This window comes from Artibeus jamaicensis, unplaced genomic scaffold, assembly GCF_021234435.1.
Source record: "Artibeus jamaicensis isolate MK-2021 breed Jamaican fruit bat unplaced genomic scaffold, CSHL_Jam_final contig_700, whole genome shotgun sequence".
Taxonomy (NCBI): domain Eukaryota; kingdom Metazoa; phylum Chordata; class Mammalia; order Chiroptera; family Phyllostomidae; genus Artibeus; species Artibeus jamaicensis.
The window spans coordinates 9,484,712-9,510,101 of NW_026521930.1; the positions used below are offsets into that span (position 1 = coordinate 9,484,712).

The 25,390-nt window shown below is 47.5% G+C and overlaps 1 protein-coding gene across 3 annotated transcripts in view; it reads right to left on the reverse strand.

Moving 5' to 3' along the window:
* Positions 1-147: 147 nt before the first annotated feature.
* IFT140 (intraflagellar transport 140) overlaps positions 148-25,390 on the reverse strand; it is a 100,580-nt gene continuing 75,337 nt past the window's right edge. For all 3 annotated transcript variants that reach the window (XM_037157130.2, XM_037157129.2, XM_037157131.2), the window contains exons 19-30: positions 24,517-24,694; positions 22,708-22,898; positions 22,116-22,211; positions 21,623-21,755; positions 21,398-21,541; positions 20,622-20,750; positions 20,292-20,474; positions 13,120-13,326; positions 12,646-12,858; positions 12,402-12,568; positions 10,764-10,905; positions 148-342 (exon numbers count right to left, since the gene is read on the reverse strand). In XM_037157130.2, coding sequence (XP_037013025.2) covers positions 148-342; positions 10,764-10,905; positions 12,402-12,568; positions 12,646-12,858; positions 13,120-13,326; positions 20,292-20,474; positions 20,622-20,750; positions 21,398-21,541; positions 21,623-21,755; positions 22,116-22,211; positions 22,708-22,898; positions 24,517-24,694 — 1,978 coding nt within the window. The remainder of the gene's footprint in view (positions 343-10,763; positions 10,906-12,401; positions 12,569-12,645; positions 12,859-13,119; positions 13,327-20,291; positions 20,475-20,621; positions 20,751-21,397; positions 21,542-21,622; positions 21,756-22,115; positions 22,212-22,707; positions 22,899-24,516; positions 24,695-25,390) is intronic.

Here is a 25,390-nt window from a genome sequence, read left to right on the forward strand (position 1 = left end):
GGGACGGCGCCCTCCTTTTACAAACAGATCAGCCTGTGCCCTGGACCCTACAGCTATGTACTCAAACACAAAAGTTTCTTTTTTCCAAAAAAAGTCAGGCTCTTGATAACTAGAAAGTTCCAGAAAAGCTTTCCCAGTAGCAGGCCCTCAGAGGTCGTTTTCAACCTCCTCCATCACCTCCTCCGGGTCCTCCATGCTGTCGTGGTGGGTCCGCTCTGGCACGATGCGTGCTAGAGGGATGCCCAGGCCCTGGTGCACGGCGTCCACGGTCTGCTGGTTCACGTAGTAGGAGACCTTGGCAGCGGGAAGGCGTCTCCGCATCTCCTCCAGATACTTATAGGCCTGCAGCACACAGAACAGCCATTACCGGGTCAGCTCCCCTCAGAACCACGTGCCTGTGCCTTCACTGCAGTTTCCTGAACACCTGCCCCTGAAGGTCAGAGGAGCCGTCCGGCTTCTCAAGTGAGGGGCCTGGGTGCAGTCTGGGGCTCGCGGCGTGTCCAGGAGTGCTGGCGTCCGAGGACAGCTACTGGAGACCCCTGCTGTGAGCGGCAGCCTGTGTACAAAAACCCGTGTGTGCTCTGGGACCGTGCTCCCTTTGATCTCGATGTACACCCTGGATGTACACAGGGGTCCACAAGGAAAGGAGGGGTTCATGTCTTTCTTCATCTTTCTCATGCTGTCTGGGGCCACGTGCTTGTCTGTTTGGCTGGCAGGCAGCAACATGTACGTGGCCTGTCTTATTAATTCTGACCAAGCATCCAGTGTATTCCAGTTAATTGGGCCTGTGACTAATTTGATTCTTACATGTGTGGTCCTTGATCCAAGATGGGTAAACTATGGAACTTGTCAGTGTCTTCCTGTGGAACTTCCTCTGGTCCTGCCAGTGGGAGTGTGTGGCAGAACATGGGGGTGCCACACAGAGCAGCCTTGGGGTGGGGAGGTCTGAGGCAAAACCAGCACGCGTACATCTGCTATGCCTGCTATACCTGCCCACACATGCCTCACCTGCCCATACCCGCCACACCTACGTATACCTGCCCACACCTGCCTGTACCTGCCCATACATCCTATGCCTGCCCACACCTGCTGATACCTGCCCATACTTGCTACACCAGCAGATACCTGCCACGCCATGCCTGCACCTGTTCACACTTGGCTATATTCACTCACCCACAGGGAGGGCCACACATAAGCACAAAGGGGTAGGAACAGGTGCTCATGTGGCTTCTAAGGCTTACCCACAAGGGATATTTTATATCAATTCAGAATGTGACCAAAATTTCTAGGAGCTTTTAATTTATAGTGATCAGATATTACTATTTCTTAAAGATGATAAAAACTTAAGAGCAATCTTATTTTGGACAGATATAACTAAGATACTAAAAGTAAATAAAAGATTATAAAAATAAAGATGTAAAGATTAGACATGGTTTTTGAAGGATGGGAGATGGGCAGAACACAGCTGTGCCCCCCTGCGCACTCCGCCCCCCCCCCGAAGGCCACACAGGAAGAGGCTTCCGTAGGAATCTCCCACTTGCCTGCTGTGGGCCAGGTGCTGTGCTAGGCACACCGGACATGGTGCCAAGACCAAGGCTGGTCCAGCGTGGGAGCTGCGGTGAGGGTGGCAGGGGCTAAGGTTCGGCAGAGAGGGAGGGAGGGAGGTGGGAGCTGGGGAGGGAAGAGCTGGGGGGTCGGAAAGGACCTGGCAGTGGGACTCCGTGCTGTGCGGAGCTGATTCTTTAATACAGGGGCAGGAGCAAAGTTTCTAGAAGGAAGGCACGGTCACCAAAGGCAGGTGAAGGGCAACAAAGAAATGTTACTGGACATCCCGACCCCTGAAGACCATCCAACATCAGGAGACTGTCAGGACTTGACTCCGATGACAGGGCAGGGAGACGTGAGTGGGGAGAGAAAGTGAAGAGAGAAGTTTGGAAGTGAAACTAAGGAAGGACATCAGAGCAGCAACAAGGGGTTTTCTTTACTCACCAGGAGGAAACTTGTGTATGCCCAGACTTTCTAAATTTACGTACACATAAAAAAAATTAGTCATTAAATCCCATAGGCTTCAAACAAAGATAAAGACAACACAAAATTTGCTATAATACTTAAAATGTGATTTTTCTGTTCCTTTCGAGGAGACAGTAGTCTGAGCATCTCCACAGTCCAATTTTGTCCCTATTTCACTTTTCCCGCCTTGCTGAGATCAGATTCAGCGCTGTGTCCTCACGGCCACAACGTGAGGAAGTGGACGTGGTGGGGGCCAAGGGAAGTACCTGCTAAGAGCAGGAAATCTGGGTGTCATGGTGCTGACCTTTCAGACCCACAGGAGGCTGCTGATGAATTCTGGAAATTTCCTGTGAATTCTGGAACCCTCAGCTTAATGAGGCTGGCACAGTTCACTAGCAACAATTCTGAAACCAGTCAATACTCAGTCTGTGAGCACTTAGGAAGGGAAACCGAGAGATTCCTTGGGGTCACTGCGGTCTCGCCAGGAACTACCTGCCGGGTGACTCAGCTGGTGGCCGCAGAAGTTGCTGCAGGTGGACCATGTATATGGGTTTGGCAAAGTCCAGATGACTCTGGAATTCGAAGGAAAAATGCAGCCAGGTAGAATCTTATGTTGATTATGAGAGGATTATGATTAAAGAGAATGAGGAAAGAAGCTCCCAGTAGTGGCAGAGAAATCAGTATTACCCTTCCCGACACAGTGATAAGCCAGGCAAAACATAAAAGGCACTGGAGAACCACTGCGCACAGGCAGATGGGAGGGAGGAGCACGAGAGGTGAGTCTCTGTCTAATTCTAACTTCTGTCGTGGGCGGCCCCAGGCGGGGCCACTGTGAGAAGCTAAAAGGCACGTAGAAAACCACACCCTTCACAGCTTAAAAACCAGAGTCAGAACTGGGCTCAACCGTAACAACTGGAATGTGAGGAGATGTCGAAAAAGAGCCATCAAAGGACAGCCCGAGTTCTGAGTGTGAACTGCCCCGACTTCTGGCGGACCCTACACTCTTCACGTAGTGGGGACAGGGGCAAACTCCAAGGAGCTGCACCAAAGCTAAAGTATTTAGCAGAGATTCTAGCAGCTGGCCACCGTGGGGGAGAGTTTAGGCTCTGGGTTGAGCAAAGGTGACTACAGAACAGAAGAAAGAGAGGAAAGGGGGGAGGGGGAGAAACGAACGGCAATACTGCTCTGGAGGAGGATAATGGGACTCGGGGTCTCTTACCGGATAGCATCGTATGTCCAAAATACAAAAAATAAACAAGTGAATTGCCAGATAAAAGAAAACTTGGAGGAAACAGGAAAGACTTGACCTATACTCAAAAAACAAATAACAGCCTCGGCTAGGTAGCTCAGTAGGTTAGAGTGTCATCCTGATACACCAAGGTTGCAGGTTTGATTCCTGGTCAGGAATCAAACACAAAGAATCACAAATGGATGTACAAATAAGTGGAACAACAAATCAATGTTTCTCTCTCTCAAACAAACAAGAACAGATAATGGAGACCAACTTGACATGATCCAGATATCAGCGAAGACTTGAGAGCAGCAATTATAACTATGCTCAAGTGTATGAAGAAAAATTGTCCCCCCCCACAGGAAAATTGTTTTTCATGAATGAACAAATAGGAAATTTTAGTAAAGAAAAATGAACTAAGTTTAAATTCTAGAACTAAAAAATATAAACTCTAAAAGAAAAACTTTGCCGAAGGGGTAAACAGTAGATTGAAGATAGCTGAAGAAAATCAGTGTGTTTGAAGTTAAGTCATTAGGTTATCTAATTCCAATGACAGAAAAAGGGTCTAAAACAATGAACAGGAATTACAAATGTGTGTTCATCTATATGAAAAGGCCTAACATGTAACTGAAATCCCACAAAGAGAGAATAAGGCAGAAAAATATTTGAAAGAAAAAAGTTACAAGTTCCCCAACTTTAGTAAAGGACGTACATTTACATACCCAAGAAGCTCAGTATCAGTAGAATGAAAATGCCTATGGACATCACCATCAAACTGCTGAGAACCAAATATAAAAAGAAAATCGGAGGGAGTGAGGGAGTAGGAGAGAAAGAGAGAGAAGCGTTCTTCAGAGACCTGCAGACGGTCCTGAGACTTCATCTAACGACCACTGCAGTGTGTGAGGAAAGCACCCGAGGCCCGGGAAATTCCATCAGAAAGGAGCAGGTGGAACAATGCCTGAGACGACCACGTGGGCCAGGAGTAAGCAGTTCACGCTCTACCAGCCAGGGTGGGGAGGCCTGCCAACACACTGGGAGCTGAGAGCTCTCGGAAGGGCATGCCGTGGTAGGGGGTGAACTGGCCCTGGCCTTGGGGCTGCTCTGGACCCACCTGACAGAGACAAAATACAGCTGCAAAAGGATCAAATTGTTTCCAAGTAACTTATCCTCATCTCACAACAAACCTCAGAAATATTTAGAAGAATACATACACACACGAAGACTCCATCACTCAACAACCTAAAATACAATGTCTGGAATACAGTAAAAAATGACCAAGCATGCAAAGAAGAGGAAAAAATGAGCCGTAATAAAGAGTCCATCAATAGAAACAGATCCAGAGCTGACACAGGAGATGAGGATTTTACAATAGCTTTTATAAATATACTTCATATGCTTAGGAAGGTGGAGGAAAGGATAAGCATAATGAAGATGGACATGGAAGACAAAGGGAAAAGAACCAAGTTAGACCCCCAGGGGTGGGAATTAGGTCAGATGTAAAACATGGGTGGAAGATCAGAAGAGGAAGACTGCCCAAAATGAGAAACAGGAAAAAATCTGGGGGGAAAAAAGAGAAGAGATTCATTTGAGCCAGGGAACAATATATACAAGTAATTGTAGTTCCAGAAAGAGAGGAGAAAGGGTTAGAAGGGACCCACCTACAGACTGAGAGAAAACACTGGCAGATCGTATGTCTGATCAAGGAAGTGTACTTAGAACATATAAAGACCACAATTAACAATAAGAAGACAGACACCCAGAAAAGGATGGTAAAGGATTTGAGCAGTTACAGCAGAAGATGTGCGACAGCCAGTGAGTCATTAATTAGTCACCAAGAAAGTGGACATTAGCCCTGACCAGTGTTCCTCAGTCGGTTGGAGCATCATCCAGCAGAGTGAAAGGCTGAAAGTTTGATTCCCGGTCAGGGCACATGCTCAAGTGGCGGGTTCAGTCCTTGTCAGAGCGCCTACAAGGGGCAGCCAATTGGTATTTCTCATGTCGATGTTTCTCTCCTTCTCTATCCCCCTTCCTTCCCCACTCTCTTAAATAAATAAATAAATAAATAGGCAGATAGATAGATAAATAAATATGTTTTTTTAAAAAAGAAAGTAGAGGGCCCTGGCTGTGTAGCTCAGTGGATTGAGCACAGGCCTGCGAACCAGACAATCGCGGTTCGATTCCCAGTCAGGGCACATACTGGGGTTGCAGGCCGGTTCCCTGCAGGCCAGTTTCCAGCAGGGGACGCACGAAAGGCAACCAACCATACATTGATGTTTCTCTCCCTCTCTCCTTCCCTTCCCCTCTAAAGATAAATAAATAAAATCTTAAAAAAAAAAAAAAGAAAGTAGACATTAAAACCACTCTGAGATGGTGGGTGAATAGTGATTCACCCACCAGACGGCCGGAATAACTGAGACCGATCGCACCGACTGTTGGTGACGATGCGGAAATACTCTAGTGTGGGTTGTGAGCGAAATTTGCTACTTCCATGGAACACCATTTTTAGTTGTAAAAACGACTAAAAGATAAACTGCGGTTATTTAGACTTGGACATATGGCAGACTTTTTCTCAAAAATGAACAAAGTGAAACTGTCACTCTGAAGTATTTTTGCTGAGGATAAAATTTGAGCTTTCAAACAAAAGTTAGAATTTCAGAAACCTTACGTACTGGCCACCAGGAGCCAGACATCTTCACGATACTTAAAGGCTCTTCCTCTGATAAGACTGGTGGTGATATTAACAAATGAGATTTTAGGAATATATATAATGAAACGTGTTAATGTTTGTATAACTCAGTGAACCAAGATTTTGCTAATGACCATCGTGATTTTACAAAGCTTCTGTGTGCAGAAGATCCACGACAGACAGCGGGTTACACGCAGCGGAGAACAAGAAGGCGCTGGCGGGGCTACAGGTTCCTCATGGCAGCTGACGCTCGCGAACCAGCACTTCCTGGTGTGGCGTCAAAGAAGCTCTCTCCGCTCCCGAGAGGGCTGTTGCATACGCCTCCCCCTCTGACCTACATATTGGTGTGAGGCTCGATTTTCTTGATATATTTCCACTAAAACATCCTATTTTACCAAATTGAATGCAGAAGCAGACATTGAGAATTCAGATGTTTTCTATTAAGTCAGACATTAAAGAGATTTGTAAAAATGTAAAACAATGCTACATTTCTCACTAATCTTTGTTTTGGAAAGTATGGTAATTTTTAATGAAAATATTATTTATGTTAAGACATAGCATGTTATTCTGTTTTTAAGTGAATTAACAAATATTTTACAAATTAGTTTCATGTTTAATACAGTAAATATTGGTAGATAAAATCCACATAAATAGGGTCCTCAATAACTTTCCTAGGGCAAAGAAGTTCTGAGACCAAAATGTTCGAGAATCAGTTAAACTGAATTATCAGAAACCTTCCAGAGGACTTCTGCCAAGATGGAGGCGTAGGTGGAAGCACTGTGCCTTCTTGCACAACCAAGGTTAAAAACAACAAAGTTTTAGCAACAAAAACGCAGCCAAACCACAGAAAATTGAACTATACGGAAGTCTGACAACATGAACCCTTCAGCCAAACCAGTAAGAGGGGCAGAGCCAGCAGCAGAGCAGGGTCGGGCAGGAAAAATCCACCGGACCGACCCAGGCACATGACCCAGGTGCGCCAGCAGCCGTGGTGGATCCCAGGTATGGAATAGCGGGTGGACTCACTGAGGGCTGACCATGGTCACACATTTGCGCGCAGATAAACCGGTGAAGGAGTGAGTGGTGAGAGCAGACTGTGCAGACCCCCATGGCGGGAAGCAGCAGAGGGGAACGCTATTATCCCTCTCTGACCACGCCCCCACATTCAGCATCACAAACCAGCCACCTGGGTGGCCCCACCCTGGTGAACACTTACAGCTCCGCTCCTCATACATAACAGGCACCAACAGATCAAACCATGGCTCAAGAACAACTCAGAGCTCCAAAGCCGATAAATCTAAGCAATGAAGAAATAGCCAAACTTTCAGATGCACAGTTCAAAACACTGGTGATCAGGATGCTCACAGAACTGGTTGATTTTAGTCACAAATTAGAGGAACATATGAAGGCTAAACTAATTGAAATGAAGGGAAATGCACAGGAAACCAATAGTAATGGAAAGAAAACTGGGACTCAAATCAATGGAGTGGACCAGAAAGAGGAAAAAAATGACCACACAGAAAAGCATGAAGAAACAAGAATTCAAAAAAATGAGGAGAGGCTTAGGAACCTCCAGGACATCTTTAAACGTTCCAACATCCAAATTAGAGGGGTACCAGAAGGGGAAGAGGAACAGCCACCAGTGGAAAACTTATTAGAACAAATAATAAAAAAGAACTTCCCCAATCTGGCAAAGGAAATGGACTTCTAGGAAGTCCAGAAAGCTCAGAGAGTCCCAGAGAAGTTGGACCCAAGGAGGAACACATGGAAGCACATCATAATTACATTAGCCAAGATTAAAATGAAGGAGAGAATTCTAGAAGCAGCAAGAGATAAGGGGACAGTCACCTACAAAGGAGTTCCCATCAGACTGTCAGCTGATTTCTCAAAAGAGACCTTACAGGCAAGAAGGGGCTGGGAAGAAGTATTCCAAGTCATGAAATCCAACCACCTACATCCAAGATTGATCTATCCAGCAAAGCTTTTATTTAGAATGGAAGGGCAGATAAAGTGCTTCTCAGATAAGGTCAAGTTCAAGGAGTTCATCATCACCAAGCCCTTATTATATGAAATGTTAAAGGGACTAACCTAAGAAAAAGAAGATAAAAAAGATGAACAGTGAAAGGACAGCAAACTCACAGTTATTAAGAACTACACCTAAAACAAAAGCAAACTAAGAGGACAGCTAGATCAGGAGCAGAACCATAGAAATGAAGATCACATGGAGGGTTAGCAACAGGGGAATGAGAGAAGGAGAAGGGGGGAGAAGGTACAGAAAATAAGTAGCATAGATGGTAGGTAGAAAATAGGGGGGAGGGCAAGAATAGTATGGGAAATATAGAATCTAAAGAACTTGAGACACGTGGTCATAAACTAAAGGGGGGAACGGTGGGGGAGGGGGTGTGCAGGGTGGAGGGGAATGAAGGGGGAAAATAGAACAACTGTAATGGCATAATCAATAAAATATATTTAAAAAAAAGAAATAACCCAATTAAAATTATGTGTAAAAGACACAAGTGAAAAACTCTGAAAGGAAAAACATCAAAATAATTCAAGTAGCTGGATAAGCGTGGTGATATTAATGAAAGATGTCACTTTCTTTACTCTTTTTTCAAAAAATAACTGTATTGGGGTTTTTAACTTAAATAAATAAGATTACTGTCATTAAAAAAAAAAAAAAAAGAAAGAAACCTTCCAAAAGACAGCTCCAAGCCCAGGTAGGTTTGTTCATGCGTTCTGCCAAACAGTTAAGGAAGAGAAGGCCCCAGTCTTACGTGAAGTCTTTCAGAAAGAACAGGAGATGGGCATGGTTCCCGGTGTGTTTGGTGAGACTAGAATAATCCTGACTGAATCATTAAAAAGACATCACAAAAAAGAAAATAAAGAAAAGTTTGGTGATTTCTTAGAAGTTAAACATTCACTCTCCCTCTGACGTAGCAATTCAACGCCCAGGTGTCTTCACCCCTCAGCAATCTAAGGGGTGAAGGGGCAGGATGTCTGTACCTCTCAAATAGGCTGCAAAAATATTCATTTCATGTACACAATAGAAATTTTAAAATATACATACAGAATGAATACATATGGCAAGATGGGAGAACCGAACTGGTACACACACACAAAAATGAACCCAGACCACCAACTTACACCACACACCAGAATAAACTCAAAATGGATAAAGGACTTAAATATAAGTTATGACAACATGAAAGTCCTAGTGGAAAACAGGCAGTAAAATTTCAGACATCCCACATAGCACATTTTTGCCAATTTATTTCCTAAGGCAAGCAATATAAAGGAAAAAACAAACAAATGGGACTACATAAAGTTAAAAAGCATCTGCGTGGCTAAAGAAACCATCATCAAATGAAAAAGGAACCAACTGTATGGGGGAACATATTTGCCAATGATACATCAGACAAGGGTTTACTCTCTAAAACATATAAAGAACTCATATAACTCAACACCAGGAAGACAAATAACCCAATTAAAAAATGGGCAAAGGACCTTAACAGGCACTTCTCCAAGGAGGACATACAGAGGGCCCAGAGATATATGAAAAGATGCTCAACATCACTAGCCATCAGAGAGATGCAAATTAAAACCACAGTGAAATGTTACCTTACACCACTCAGAATGGTTATCATTAACAAATCAACAAACAACAAGTGCCGGTGAGGTTGTGGAGAAAAGGGAACCCTAGTGCACTTTTTGTGGGATCGCAGACTGGTACAGCCATTGTGGAAAATAGTATAGAATTTCCTCAAAAAATTAAAAATGAAACTGCCTTACGACCCAGCAATTCCACTTCTGGGAATACGTCCTAAGAATCCCACAACATCAATTCAAAAGAACCTATGCACCCCAATGTTCATAGCAGCACAATTTGCAATAGCCAAGTGCTGGAAGCAGCCCAAGTGCCCATCAGTAGATGAGTGGATTAAAAAACTGTGGTGCGTTTACACAATGGAATACTGTGCAAAAGAAAGAAAGAATGAGCTCCTACCTTTTGCGACAGCAAGGATAGAACTGGAGAGCATTATGCTAAGTGAAATAAGCCAGTTGGTGAAAAAAAAAAACCCACACCATGTGACCTCACTTATAACTGGAATCTAATGAACAAAATAAATAAGAAAAACAGAACCAGCAACATGGAAACATGGAACAGACTGAGCTGCAGGAGGGGAGGAAGGAGGGGAAATGGTGGAAGGAAGGGGAAGGGACTAGTCACAGAACATGTATGAGTGACTCACGGACATGGGCAACAGAGAGGGACTCACTGTGGGCGAGAGGGGTGGGCTGGGTGGAGGGGGTGAAAGGGAAAAAAATTGGAACTGTAATAGAATAAACAATTAAAAACAAGAAAGAGCAGCCCTGGCTCGTGTAGCTCAGTGAATTGAGTGTGGACCTGCGAACCAATGGACTGAGGTTCAATTCCCAGTCAGGGCACATATGTGGGTTGCGGGCCAGTTCCCAGCAGGGGATGCATAGGAGGCAACCATACATCGATATTTCTCTCCCTCTCTCCTTCCCTTCCCCTCTAAATATAAATAAATAAAATCTTTTTAAAAAAGTTTCTGGAAAAAAAAAGAGCAAAAAATAAATATGGCAAAATGTTAAAAACTGGTGAATTTGGTAAAGGACACACTTGGGTTCTATTGTTCTTACAACTTTTCGGTTTAAAATTATTTCAAAATAAAAAAGGCTAAAAAATCAAATAAAAAACGGGCTAGACGCCTCCTCCGCAGTGAGCTCCCAGCTCCTGTGGACTGAGGGCGGGGCTGCTACAGGTACGTCCCACCGCGGGAAGCAAAGCCGCCCAGGACCCCGCACCCTCACCATCTGGAACTCCTCCATCCGCAGGTAGTGCTCCACCAGGAAGCCACAGACGTCCCCGAGGCGCACGGCGCTGTCCAGGTCTGGCTCCTCCAGCAGCAGCTCGCACTGCCTGACCGATTCCTTGGGGTCCTCGCCGTAGGTCCTGCCGTGAGCAGAGACAGCCTGAGCCCGACCCCGGGACATGGGCTGGGTGTCAGAGGTTGGAGCAGGCCCTCTGCTCTAAGAAAGAACTCACCAGAACCAAAGGCCGAATCTTTTGTGAAGGTAATTCTCATGAATTAAAACAATTCATTAACGAGTTATTTCATAAATTCACTCATTTATTTAACAAAACTTACTGACGGCTCGGAGTACAGTACTGTGCCAGAGCAAACGTTTCTCAGTCCTAGTCCCTGCCCAAGAAATAATCTAGAACAGGACAGTGTGACACAGAGGGGGGACTCAGGGGGTGCCTTTTGGGGGGGTGGGCAAGGAGGCTGGACAGGGGGTTGGCACAAACAAAGGCATGTTTGGGGTTTGTTGAAGAGCAGCAAGTGATATGCGAGTGAGGGCAGGACGAGGGGGGCCTTCCCAGAGCAGTGCTTGGCCCCGAGTGGTTAGCTGGAGCCTCCGGCGGCTCAGCTCCCACTTCAGGAGGGCGGCTGCCCTGTTCCTGCCGAGCCCTGATTTGGCCACTCTGGGCAGACTGCCCCATGGCCTCCCGAGTCTTCTCCATTCCACCCACCGTGCCCTGTCCTGTGGCTGCTTGGTCCTTGCTGCCCAATGTCCTCCCTTCTCCCTCCTGTATCCCAGCCTCGGTAGACATTCCATAACTTACACATGTGAGTAGGGAGTGCCCTTTACTTTATTTTTAATTGTACTTTTTTCTATTACCATTCAGTCTCCTTATGGTAGTAGTGCCCTTTAAAGAGCCCCACTTTGCACAACAATGATCAAAATTATGTTTGGAATTCTTATTTCAAAAGCCTGTTCTCAGGTAAGAAAATGCTTTCATTGGTTTAGGCAGAAGCAGGGCTGCTATGTACACGGTGGGCTCTTGGAAAAGCTGGAAGGTTTGCCAATAAATAAAAACTGGTGTCATGTACAACTTAAGACTGGCGGCCTCTCCTAAACACAGAGGAAATGTGCTGCCCCAGCCTCCTTCCCGCGGGCCCTGCGCTGCCTCCACGGGGAGGAGCATGAGTTTTGTCACCTCAGTCCCCACCACCCCCGAACCATCCTGCTCGACCCCTGCGCACAGATGAGCGAGTCCCAGGCTTCTCTCGGACACTCTCTTTGGGTCCAAATCTGCCATTACTTTCTGTCCCCGAACAGATTTCTCTCTCAATGGTCACTGGTTGTTTCTGGAACAAGCTTCCCAAGAATATTCCCAGGTTCTAAGGAAACCCCCCACGAAGAGGAGGTCAGACATGAACGAAGCAATAACAATGCCCTTCGTGTTCCCGTCTAGGTGTCCAGGGAGTTCCTTTCGAAGGGTATTCACAGGAAATGGAACCTGGGTCTGGTACCTGGCATGAGGGGGAGCCAGAGAATAAGAAGGCACAAGCAAGAGTCTTGCTGGTGGGGTGGACTCCACAAGGCTCCTGTGGGGCCCAAGGCACAGCACACCCGGCCTCCCACCCTCCTGTAGGAACAAACCTTCGGGCCTGAATGAACCGCTTCACCAGCGTCATCTTGCTCTGAAGCTGTGCCAGCTTGGTCTCCTGGTCCAGGGGGCTCTTGGCCTTGGCCTTGGACAAGCACTTATAGGCCTCAGTTAGTGCCCCATGGGCTTTGTCATAGTTCTGGTATTCATTGATCTCCACCTGAGCAGATGAGACTATCAGGACCCATGAGCCAATGAGCCCCCCAGGCCCCCCAGAACTGCCCAAAGGGGCTGTACCTGAGCACAGGCATCATAGAAACCAGCCAGCAGGTCCAGGGCCCGCCCCTTGGTATAGAAACTGATGATGTTCTTCATGGTCTCAGGCTCCTTCTGCCAGTCCAGGGACTGTAAGTAGTTGGCTGCCATGATGTAGATTTCCTTTTGCCTTGAGACACCCGCAAAGAACACAATTTTCTCCGTGTCCCCAGACTTGAGCAGCGCTCTCATGGCCTAGATGGAAAAGGAGCCAGGGCCAGGTGAGGAGCGCTAAGAGCCTGCCTCGTCACCACCCCGCTGCAGCGGGTAGTGCCTGCCCGCGCCAGACGGCAGTGAGCTCTAGACTCCCGATTCCCTCTGGCACTCTTCAGAACCCAGGCCGGGAAAGCTCGTCCCTACTGAGAGAAGGGAAAGGGAGGAAACAGGACAAAGGGGGACCGCGCCTGGGCACGCACTCCTGACGGGCAGTGCAAGCGCCTACATAGGCCTCCTCACCTTGAGCTTGTTACCAGCCTGCGTGTACTTCTTAGTGGCCAAGTGGTAGTTGCCCTGGCGCACGCAGCAGTTGGCAATCTGTTCCAGCAGCTCACGCCGTGACTCTTCTGACAGATCAGTGCAGTCCTTGGACACAGTCATCTTCTCGGCCATGTCCTCAGTGATGGTCATGTTCTGCTCCAGGCAAAGCTGCAGGGCTTCCTGATACTGGGAAGGTGCCACAGACACCGAGAGGGGGCAGTTACTGTCCCACCCACCACCTCCTCAGAGGAACCCAGGGGCAGACTCAGTGGTGACACATGACTTTCTCTCACGCCATTAACATTCTGGAATGCAACAAAGGAAATGTGGAGCTCGAAAGAATCTTATATTTGGCCCTGGCTGGTGTAGCTCAGTGGATTGAGCATGGGCCTGTGAACCAAAGGGTTGTTGGTTCGATTCCCAGTCAGGGCGCATGCTTGGGTTGCAGGCCAGGTCCCCAGTAGGCAACCACACTTTGATGTTTCTCTCCCACTCTCCTTTCTCTCTCTCTAAAAATTAATAAATAAAACCTTAAAAAAAAAGAATCTTGTATTTGCTGTGGGAGAAAAAGGAAATCAGAAATTAATTTTCTTCTATAATTCTTTTGAAAATCTAAAACCAAGGGGTTTAATTAATTACTTTTCTTTAATAATTTAAGAAAAGATTGTATTTTTCACTTAAGAATATGTCTTGGGGACCCTGGCTGGTATGGCTCAGTGGATTGAGTGTCCGTCTGCAAACCAAGGGGTCACTGGTTTGATTCCCGGTCAGGACACATGCCTGGGTTGTGGATGGGGTCCCTGGTGGGGGGTGCATGAGAGGCAACCACACATTGATGTTTCTCTCCCTTTCTTTCTCCCTCCTTTCCTTTCTCTCTAAAAAACAAACAAACAAACAAACAAACAAACAAACAAACATTCTAAAAAAGAATATGTCTTGGGGAAGAATTATGTCTTGGAGCCCTGGCTGGTGTGGCTCAGTGGATTGAGCGAAGGCTGCAAACCAAAGGCTCGCCAGTTTGATTCCCAGTCAGGGCATATGCCTGGATTATGGGCCAGGTCCCCACTATGGAGCGTGTGAGAGGCAACCACACATTGATATTTCTCTCCTTCTCTTCTCCTCTCTTTAAAAATAAATACATAAAATCTTAAAAAAAAGAATTCTGTTTTGCAGATTATTCCATCTCAATATAGAAGGAAATGTATCTTCTTTTTTGACAGCTGCATAATATTCCACCCTACCAGGAACTGCTACTTAATGTGTAACTTGTCCTGCTGACAACAGATGTGGGTTATCTTTCGCTGGTACAGCCCATGTGCTTGAGCTCCTCTCACGGGTATTAACATGCTGTTAGGGTGCATTCTGAGGACAGGATGCCTGCTGCGTTTGCACCCAAAGCCTGAGCATATCTGTTTCCCATGACCATCTAGTGGGCTTTCCGGCCTTTTTACCTTTACTAGCCTAATTCACGAAAAATGGAAACTCTGAGCTTTGATCTGTATTTCTCTTATTATGAATGACTACCCATACATACTCTTTGTTCTTTCCTTTTGAGTTTTGGAACTCTACACATATGAACAAAATTAGCTTTTTGGGATATCAGTAAAATACTGTGTTCCCATTTTATTGTTTATGGTGTTTTTTCTCATATGCTATTTTCAAATTTGTATTTGGTTGAATTAATCACTATGGTTTTTGAGTTTAAATAACAGAAAATGTCTAGAACTTCTGGTCGAGATAGTGGCATAGGCAGACATGGCTCACCTCTTCGCACAACCACATCAAAATTACAACTAAAATATAGAACAACCATCACTCAGGAACATCAGAAATTGAGATGAATGGAAGTCTGACAACTATGGAATTAAAGAAACCACATCCATCCACGCTAGTAGAAGGGGCATAGATGTGGAATGGGCTGGTCCCACATTCATGTGTGGTAGATAAAAATTCAGGAGGGAAATCTCAGGAGAAAGGAATCTCAGCCCCACACCAGGACTCCCAGTCCAGGGTTCCAGGGCCAGAAAGATAAGCTCCCACAACTTCTGGCTACAAAAAGCAGCAGGGATTGAGTCAGAGGAAGAAGCTTGTGGAACCCTAAGCAGTTCCTCTTAAAGAACCCACACACGGACTCACCTACTCAGACTCACTCTCTGAGCTCAGCACTGGGGTAGCACCTTGAAAGGCACCAATGGCATACAGGGAGAAACTGGGGTATCTAACATCAAGGCAAGGAGAGTCCACTGTCCTTTGCTAAACCCTCCTCCCACAGACCTGGTAAACTAGTACCCTATCTGAGACCCCAACAACCTGGCTATCACTGTTTAACCCACGTTGGAGATCCCCAGAGGCTCTGCTCCACCCAATTTGCGGGCCCACCCAAGGGGCTTTTTTATAAGAATGGATAGTCTTGGCTCTTACATCAAATCCTATCAAATCTTATCAAACAAGCAACAGCTGGCTTCAGGTGAGCCCTAGAGGCAGCCAGATTAGGTTCACAGCTTGGCTTCAACTGGGAATTTCCAAGCCCAGCACAGGTAGCAGCCTTCCCAGGTTGCTTTAAGCTCAGGCAGGGTGTACTGTGCAAAACACAGGTGGGGGCTGACCTGGACCTGCACCACCCAGGAAACCCCAGGGCCAGGGCACCCAGTGGACAGCTACAGACTGCCTGTAGCTGCATGGTCTGAGCACCACACAGGGTGTCAGAGCACCAGCACCCCTGCCCCTGCGCCGCTGATGCTCCCCAGAGGGCAGAGGTTGGTGGTCAGTGGTCACAGCCAGTCCATGCAGCTGACTGGCCTGAGTAGATCCCTCCAATTAATCTGCCCACAGCAACCAAGGCTCAAATACAAGAGAAGGGTGTACTCAGCCCACACAAAGAATACAGCTTGGGTGATGGGAGGCTGTGCCACTGGACCCCAAAGGACACCTACTACATTAGGCCACACTACCAAGACTTGGAGTCAAAGCAGCTCTACCTAATACACAGAAACAAACACAGGGAGGCTGCCTAAATGAGGAGACAAAGAAACATGGCCCAAATGAAAGAACAGATCAAAATTCCAGAAAAAAAAGCTAAACAAAATGGAGATAAGCAATCTATCAGATGCAGAGTTCAAAACACTGTTTATAAGGATGCTCAAGGAACTTAGTGAGGACCTCAGCAGCTTAAAAAGGACCCGGTCAGAAATGAAGCATAAACTAATTGAAATAAAGAAAAATTTACAAGGAAACCATAGTAGAGTAGATGAAGCTGAGGATCAAATCAATGATTTGGAACATAAGGAAGCAAAAAACAACCAATCATAACAAGAAGAAGAAAGAAGAATCCAAAAAAATGAGGATAGTATAAACAGCCCCTGGGACAACTTCAAGAGGTCTAACATTCCCATCACAGGGATGCCAGAAGAAGGGGTGAAAGAGCAAGCCATTGGAAATCTCTCTAAAAAAAATAGTGAAAGAAAACTTCCCTAACTTGGTGAAGGAAATAAACATGCAAGTCCAGGAAGCACAGAGAGTCCCAATTATGATGGATGCAAAGAGGCCCACTCCAAGACACATCATAATTAAAAGGCCAAAGGTTAAGATAAAAAGAGACTCAAAAGCAGCAAGAGAAAAGAAGTTACTGTATCCTGTCATGTATAATGTGCTCCTTTGTAAAAAGGGCACCCATGTTTTTCGCTCAAACATTCAGGAAAAACATTTTTTAATGTTTTTTAAAATATATATTTTATTTATTTATTTTTAGAGAGGGGACGGGAAGGAGAAAGAGTGGGAAAGAAACATCAATGTGTGGTTGCCTCTCACGTGTCCCCCACTGGGGGCCTGGCCTGCAACCCAGGCTTGTGCCCTGACTGGGAATCGAACCGGCGACCCTTTGCTTCACAGGCCTGCACTCAGACCACTGAGCTACACCAGCCAGGGCCATTTTTTAATGTTTTTATTCAATTTTTATTTATTTATATTTAGAAACAAAACTGATCATCATACTCCAGGGTATTACTTTGTGTAAGGATATCATTATCACTTTCCAGAGTTATACTTTTAATGCATAAGCATAAATAAAAGAATTTAAAACATTTATATAGATACAGAATTAATACTACCCATGTATAATGCACATTCTTACTTTTCTATCAAAAGTTGGGGCAAAAAAGTACACATTATACACAGCAAAATACAGTAGTTACCAGCTGGTTGCCAATGGAAGGGGGAGGGGAGAATGGGAGAAGAGGTGAGGGATTAAGAAGACAAACTGGTAGTTACAGAATAGCCATGGGGATGTAAAGTACAGTACAGGAAAGGGAGTCGCCAAAGGACTTATGTGCCTGACCATGGACATGAACAATGGGGTTCGGACTGCCTGAGGGAGTGGGGGGGTGCTTGGAGGAAGGGGGAAAGGGGGGAAAATGAGGACAACTATAATAACCTAGTCAGTACAATATAATTTTTTAAAACATATTTTATTGATTATGCCATTACAGCTGTTCTATTTTCCCCTTCATTCCCCTCCACCCTGCACACCCTCTCCCCCACCATTCCCTTTAGTTTATGGCCACATGTCTCAAGTTCTTTAGATTCTATATTTCCCCTACTATTCTTGCCCTCCCCCCTATCTATTTTCTACCTACCGTCTATGCTACTTATTAGTCACCTACAAAGGAGTTCCCATCAGACTGTCAGCGGATTTCTCAAAAGAGACCTTACAGGCAAGAAGGGGCTGGAAAGAAGTATTCCAAGTCATGAAATCCAAACACCTACATCCAAGATTGCTCTATCCAGCAAAGTTTTCATTTAAAATGGAAGGGCAGATAAAGTGCTTCTCAGATAAGATCAAATTCAAGGAGTTCATCATCACCAAGCCCTTATTATATGAAATGTTAAAGGGACTTATCTAAGAAAAAGAAGATAAAAAAAATGAACAGTGAAAGGACAGCAAACTCACAGTTATTAAGAACCACACCTAAAACAAAAGCAAACTAAGAGGACAGCTAGATCAGGAGCAGAACCATAGAAATGAAGATCACATGGAGGGTTAGCAACAGGGGAGTGGCAGAAGAAGGGGAGAGAAGGCAATATAATTTTTTTTAAAAAGAAAAGAGAATGCCTTCCCTCCTTTAAGAAAGCACAACACGACACCTCGTGGCTTCTGGTGGAACTGCTGCTGTTTCACTGACTGCTTAAATCTGGACCCATCAGAGATTCACTCGAGATGAGCAGGATTTGACTTGTTTGCCCCAGTGGCCACCTGGCTGTGTCAGCCCCATTTACCGAACAACTCATCTTTGCTCCACCGTTGTGAATGCTCCTGCACCTCACACTCTGTGTGCACGCGTACTCAGTTCTACTTCTGGGTTTTCTAGTATTTCCCACTGGCTGTAGGTCTGATCAAGCACCAGATCCCAATTATTCCAGCTTTGTTACACTTTATGATCTGGGTGCTTTAATCACCTTTATTACCGTATTTTGCCATGTGCGATGTGCACTTTTTTGCCCAAATTTTTGAGGGAAAAATAAGGATGCGCGTTATTCATGAGTAGTACTAATTTTTTACTGGTACACAAAATTTCTTGTTCCCTGTATCTGTTCTTCTGTTTTTTAATTATTTGTTACATAAAATTTTCTTGTATAATATGTTCAGACATATTATACAAGAAAACTTTTGTATGATAAACTTCCTTTATCATACAAAAACCAAGTATCTAAATATAAATAAATAAAAACTGAATTAAAAAATTAAAACAGATTTTTTCCTGAAAGCTTGGGCCAAAAACGTGTATGTGCATTACACCGGACAAAATACGGTAGTTTTCTTTTTCAGATTTTTCCTGTCTTCTATTCCTAACCATCTGCTTTTCACTGTGAAACTACAGAATCCATTATCCAGCTAGAGAAAGCCTTGTGGTGTTTTCCTGGGGTCCGATTAAGACTGAGACTGCCTGAGGGAGGATCCAATGCACATTTACTGGGTCCTTCTCACCTAGAACATGATGGGCCCCTTTCCATCCGTTTGTTTAACTATTTCTTGACCAGTCAGCAGTGAGAGACAAAGCTGCACAGATCTGGCTGCAGGAAGGAAGGCCTTCTGACTGGATAGGCTACCTTCGTATGACGAACAATTTTCTCTGTCTCCACTCAGTCTCTGTCAAGGGGAATTTTTCTACTTGGGAACGATTAGTGCACATACCCACGAGGATGGCTCAATGAACTTTGTGTTAAGTAGAAAAAAATAACAAGTGATGCTGAGGACCTGGGGAAATTGGGATCCCGGTGCACCGCTGGTGGGATGTAAAATGGTGCAGCCACTGTGGCAGTTCCTCAAAAAATCAAAACACAGTTACCATATGAGTTAGCAATTCCATTTCTGGGTAAATGCCCGAAAGAACTGAAAGAGTCTTGAAGAGAGGTTAGTTACACTGATGTTCATAGCAATGTTATTCACAATAGTCAAAAGGTGGAAATGATCCAAGTATCCATCTGTGGATGAACTGAAGGGCAAAATGTAGAATGTGATTCATTGTTACATAGGAAGAAAATTCTGCAATATCCTATAACATGAACGAACCCTGAGGACACTAAGCTCAGTGAAATAAACCAGACACAAAAGGACAACAACTGTGTGATTCCACTTCCATGAGGTCCCTAGGGCAGTCAGACTCACAGAGACAGGAAGTACGACGGAGGACGCCGGGCCTGGCAGAGGGGGGCAGAGCAGGAGCTGTTCACTGGGGACAAGATGCAAAGATGACGAGAGTTCTGGAGATGAGTTGCATGAAAATTGAATGCACTGAATGCTACTGTACTGTGCACTTAAATAACAGCTGAAATGGTAAACTTTCAATTTTGTTCTTGCACTTTATCACACACACACACACACACACACACACACACACACACACACACACACACACACCAGGTGAGTGGAACTCCCTAGTTATAATTTGTAGACACAGGTGGAAAGGACAGCAAGGCAGCTATACAAGGTGAGCTTGTCTCGGCCCCTTCACACCAGGCAGACCACAGCCAAAGCCTTCCTCCTGAAGCTGTGATCACGAGACACAGTGAAGCTTTGTCCACCGTGTTGTGAAAACAGTGACCCTGGGCTGCAGTGCCCAAGTATGTGCCTGGCAGGGACCCTGCCGACCCCATACCTTCTTGGCAGCCAGCAGCAGCTCCACTGCCTTCTCGTACTGACAATGCTCAACGAAGAAGTCTGAGCAGCGGGCCAGCAGCGCAGGGTCTGACTTGTCATCCAGGTCCTCCGCGATGAGCTGCAGGGCCACAAACTGCTGGGTGGCAAAGGCCAGCTCCAGGGCCTTGGAGAAGTGGCCGGCCTGTGGATAGCAGGGGAACTCTGAGCAGCTGTCCGAACTCTGGGTCCCAAGACTGCTGAGTGGTCCCCTTGCACACAAACAAGTCCCCTTGGCCCCGGGGAGCCTTGTGCCGTACCCCTTCAGGTCCAGGGCAGGGCTGGCCCTCACCTTGTGGTACAGCATGACTGCCCTGTCCATTTGCTCGCCCTTCTCCTCATAGTAGCGTGCTGCCTCGATCATGTCCTCGGGGGAGCTCAGCAGGGCCAAGTTCATGAGCTGGTCATCCAGGCTGTTCTCCTGCAGGAAGGGGGACAGGTGCTCAGTGGTTCCTGCTCAGGTCCGTGAACGCTGCCTTGGGGAGCCCACCTCCGCTCTTTGACACACACAGATCCACGTGACCGTGGGTTCCAATGAGTGTCGTATGCCTTACTGGGTTTGTGCGTCAACATTTTCAGAGGTTTCCTTTTTTCCTCATTAAACAAACATCATGAGAACTAACTTACATGAGGGGTCTCCACAGTTTGGATTTTTCAGATGTGAGACCCTGGGCTGAAACATTTTTATGGATGCAGGATGTCCAACAGCTTCCTGTGAAAGGCGTACTATTTATAAGGCCATTAAGCAATGAGCCAGCTTCAGTGCAGGCTCAGGAGCCCTGGGGACAACACAGTGACAACTCCTTGCTTTACAAACACTGTAAGGGAGGACAAAAGGTGGGAAGGAGGGGCCGAGATGCACATGGCTGGCAGAGTGAGGCCTTAGTGGTAGAAACTGACCCAGACTGGGGATGTGATGGGGCCCGGTTCTCTTAACTTTTCTGTCTGGAACTTTCTTAATAGATTGTGGGAAACAATGACCACACACCATTTCCCACCTGCCTGGGATTAACCATCAGGGGTGGCACGTCTCCATCCACACTGTGTGTGCTGCGTGTGGCCGCCTACCTTGCACAGACGAATGGCGTTGTTGAAGGCCTGAGCCCGTGCATAGAAGTGCACTGCCTGCCTCACATCCTCCTGGCTTTCATACTGCCGAGCCAGGTGATAGGACGCAGCCCAGTTTCCTGTCTCGTTGGCTATTTCAGCAGCCTAGAAAAACACCAGAGAGACCCTGGGGACCCTGTCTCCAGCCCATTCCCCTCACAGGGCCAGCTCCTGGTACACACTTACCTTCTGAATGTTGCCCTGGAAGCAGTGAATGCGGACCAGGGAGAAGTAGTCCTGTGCCAGTTCATAGTAGTGCAGTGCGGCATCCATCTCTGCTTGGCTTTCCAGGTACTGGGCCCACCACCTCCACAGGGTTCTGTAAGCAGCCCGCAAGCTACACCTCAGGTCCCCACTCCCACTGGAAATGAGCCCCTGGCTCCCAAACGCCACCCTCAGAGTGCACTTCTCATGACCAGAAGCCAGGACACATGGAAGGTGGGTGGACAAGAGTGAGGTCCCCTGGGTCTGAAGGAACCTTGTTCAGATGAAAAGCCCCCTCCTCACAACCCGGCCCAGCACCCTGGGATCTGGCTCTGAGGGACCAAGAAAATGCTTCACACTCTCACATGTAAAGCTCAGAAAGGGGGTCTCCTCTGAGCAGCCCCAGGCCTCCAGCCTCCAGATGCAAACGTGGCCTCCACCTGCCACAGCCCCTAGCCCAGCAGGGGACACTCACTTGTCCTTCATCTTATTGATGTAGAGCTCCAGGGACTGCAGGTCCTCTGAGAGCATCCTGGGTACCTCGAAGCGGTGGGTGTCTGACTTCTCGTAACTGCAAGAGGGCAGAAAGAGCAGCTAGTTCCCACTGTCACAGCCCGTGTTGAACATGTGGAAACAGGGTGGAGCCTCACCCCCTGACTACCGCTCTGAGGCTTGTGGACCCTCTGTCAGGAGGCAGGGGGGCTTCCTTGCTGCTCATGGAGAGGGCTCAGCTGTGGCCAGGCCTCCAGGCACCACCACCAGCACTAACCTGGGTGGCACCATGCTGGACTGGGGCTGTAGCAACACCGCCAGCCGAGCCCAGGCCTCTTAACATGCCCAGAACCTGGAGGCAGGGCGAAACAATGGCTCCACCTTGGAGTTCTCCTAAAGCAACAACTCAAGCTCCCGTTTAAAGACACTCACTGATGTCTCCACCTGCCCTATGAAGGTGCCTCAGTCTAGAATTCCTCTGAAAGTCTCTATGGCCACCTCACTGGGGCACAGAAAAAAAGCAAGAGGCAACCAGGGCCTATCCCAGAGTGAGTCTGGAGAGGCCCCCTGCTCACTAGCTGAGGGCCAGGCTGCAGTCGGCGCTGGCCTCCAAGTGCTTGGCGTAGTTGTAGTAGGTGGTACGCAGGTGGACACGGTCGTGAAGTTCAGCAACTTCAATGGCTTTTTGCCACTGGCCGGAGGCCTGGTAGAGCTTGTTGAGAAGGTCATAGCGCTTGCATTTCTTATACAACTTCTCAGCCTCCTCCTGAAGAAGACAGTGCATGTCAGTGCAGCCACTGCTCTGGCCACCACATGACCCACTGCAGATGCCACATGTGCCATCGGCAAGCCCATGACAAACACAGGGGACAGACACACACCTCAGGATGTCTTCTGAGACTTACAAGAAGAATGCCACATGCCGACGTGGTATCCCCATGCCCAGGAAGGGCTGACCCCACCCAGGTCCGTCTCTATGGGGACGTCCCTGCACGCCATAAGCGAGGAGACTGCTCCTGCTTCAGCGCCCCTCAGAGTAACCTGCGCTCACCCCTACAGACCACTCAGCTGTGCTCAGCTCCTCCCCGTGCCAGTCACATGGGTGTCCCCCAGCCTTTTTCTCAGAGGATCTGACCCCACAGCCTCTACATGGTTGCAGGCTATCTGAGCTGCCCCTGCCACAGGCCACCCTGCCAGGCAACTCAGCTTCTGCCTCCTGGAGAGGAGAGAGTCCGTGAGGACTCCTCGGGGGCCTTGCCCTCCTTTTTGGCTTAAGCTAGTTTAAGAGGGTTTGTGTTCCCTGCAAAGAAATAGCCCAGATAAGAAGAATATGAGGTCTGCCCCCCAAAAGTCCAACCACTGTTAATATAACGAGAATGGTTTGCACGACATTAGTGTAACCTGGCGGCCAAGGAGAGTGGACTGGAATGGGCATACGTGAACAATGATGCCTTCCCTGTACTAGTGAGTGGGGGAAGTAGATGCCACTGAGTGAGCGTGTGTACTGTGTGGCTGTCTCATTCAAAATGACTGAGAAAGTAGAGCAACGAATCTGCATCAAAGTTTGTGTGAAGTTTGAACATTCCTCCATGGAAACTATTCGGATGATTCAGAAGGCCGCAGCTAAGGGCAGCTGGTGACTGGCAGCTTCACCACGACAATGCGCCCACTCGTGCACCACGTCTCCTGCAGAGTTTTCTGGTGAAACACCGAATTACCCAGGTGACTCGGCCCCCCTACAGCCCAGATCTGGCACCCTGTGACTTCTGGCTTTTCCTAAAATTAAAATCACCTTTGAAAGGGAAGAGATTTCAGACCATTGATGAGATTCAGGAAAATGTGACGGGGCAGCTGATGGGGACTGAGAGAACTGTGTGAGGTCCCAAGGTGCCTACTTTGAAGGGGACTGAAGTGTCATTGTCCTGTGTACAATGTTTCTTTTTACAAAAAATTTTTATTTATGTTTAGACAGAGGAGAAGGGAGGGAGAAATAGAGAGGGAAACATCAACGTGTGGTTGCCTCCCGTGAAGCCCCCACTGGTGACTTGGCCTACAACCCATGCACGTACCCTGATTTGGGAATTGAACCTACAACCCTTTGGTTCATAGGCCAGCACTCAATCCACTGAGCCACACCAGCCAGAGCTACAATGTTTCTCGTATCTTCTTCATTAAATGCCTCTATTTTTCCCATTACATGGCGGGATACTTTCTGGACAGACCTGTTACATCATGGTCCCCCTCTGAGGTTGGCCGAACAGGCCCTCCTGCCACCAAAGCCAGCGGCAGCCCCACCTCCACGGCCGGGGCTCAGCCCCAGATCCCCGTTGTGAAGGGAACCAAGGAGCACCCCCGGGCGGCAGGCCTGTCGTTTCCTGACTCACCGGCATTCCCAGGTGTATGGCCAGCACGGCCACACGTGCCTCCAGCTCTGGCTCCTGCTCGGCCTCCCGCAGTGCTCGGGCTCCACGTGCGTGGCCCATGTTGCCCAGGCACACCTTGGCCACGTCCAGCCGCTGGGTCTTCACACACACGCGTGCCATGTTCTCCCAGACAGCCTCGCTGCGGTAAAGGGCATGGTAACTCAGTTAGTTTCCAGTCCCCCGACATTGGGCCCTATCTCAACCACTTCCAGAGTGCTGGGGACCTATGTGGACAGGCATCGTCACCTAGAAGGGGGAGATGCAGGAGCTGAATGGGCTCCACCCACAGAAAACTGGGCAGACCAGGGGCCACATACTCCCCAGAAGAAAACACACCTGTCTCCTGGGTCCCTTGGCTGGTGCACCACCTCCCATGGCACCTGCTCCTGCGGGGCCCTGGGACCCCTGTTCCTTATCCCTGCTTCCCTCCCACATCCCCAGGATTCCTGCATTTCCCCTGCAGTGGACAGGAGAAATTCCTGCCATTAAGAGAGAGAAGGGCCTTCTGTGCAGGTTGACAAATGCCCACAACTCTTTCCTGTCTCAGTACATTTGCTCAGCAAACACAAGCTTCTCTTCCCCACACCCACCACCCCCATGGAGGGGGGGGGCGAGGACAGCCCTCCCGTCTCCTGTCCCAGAGCTGAGTGGAGGCGAGGTCCGGGGCCCGCGGAGCGAGCTGAGGAGGGGACGGAACAGCCGCCTGTATGTACGGGCGGCTGACCTGGGGCTACTGCCCCACTCCCTGGCAGGCCCCAGGCTCAGTGTGAGCCTGGAAACGATCTCAGATCCTGCATGGCCACCCTACAGGGATGATGACACTCCACCAGACTCC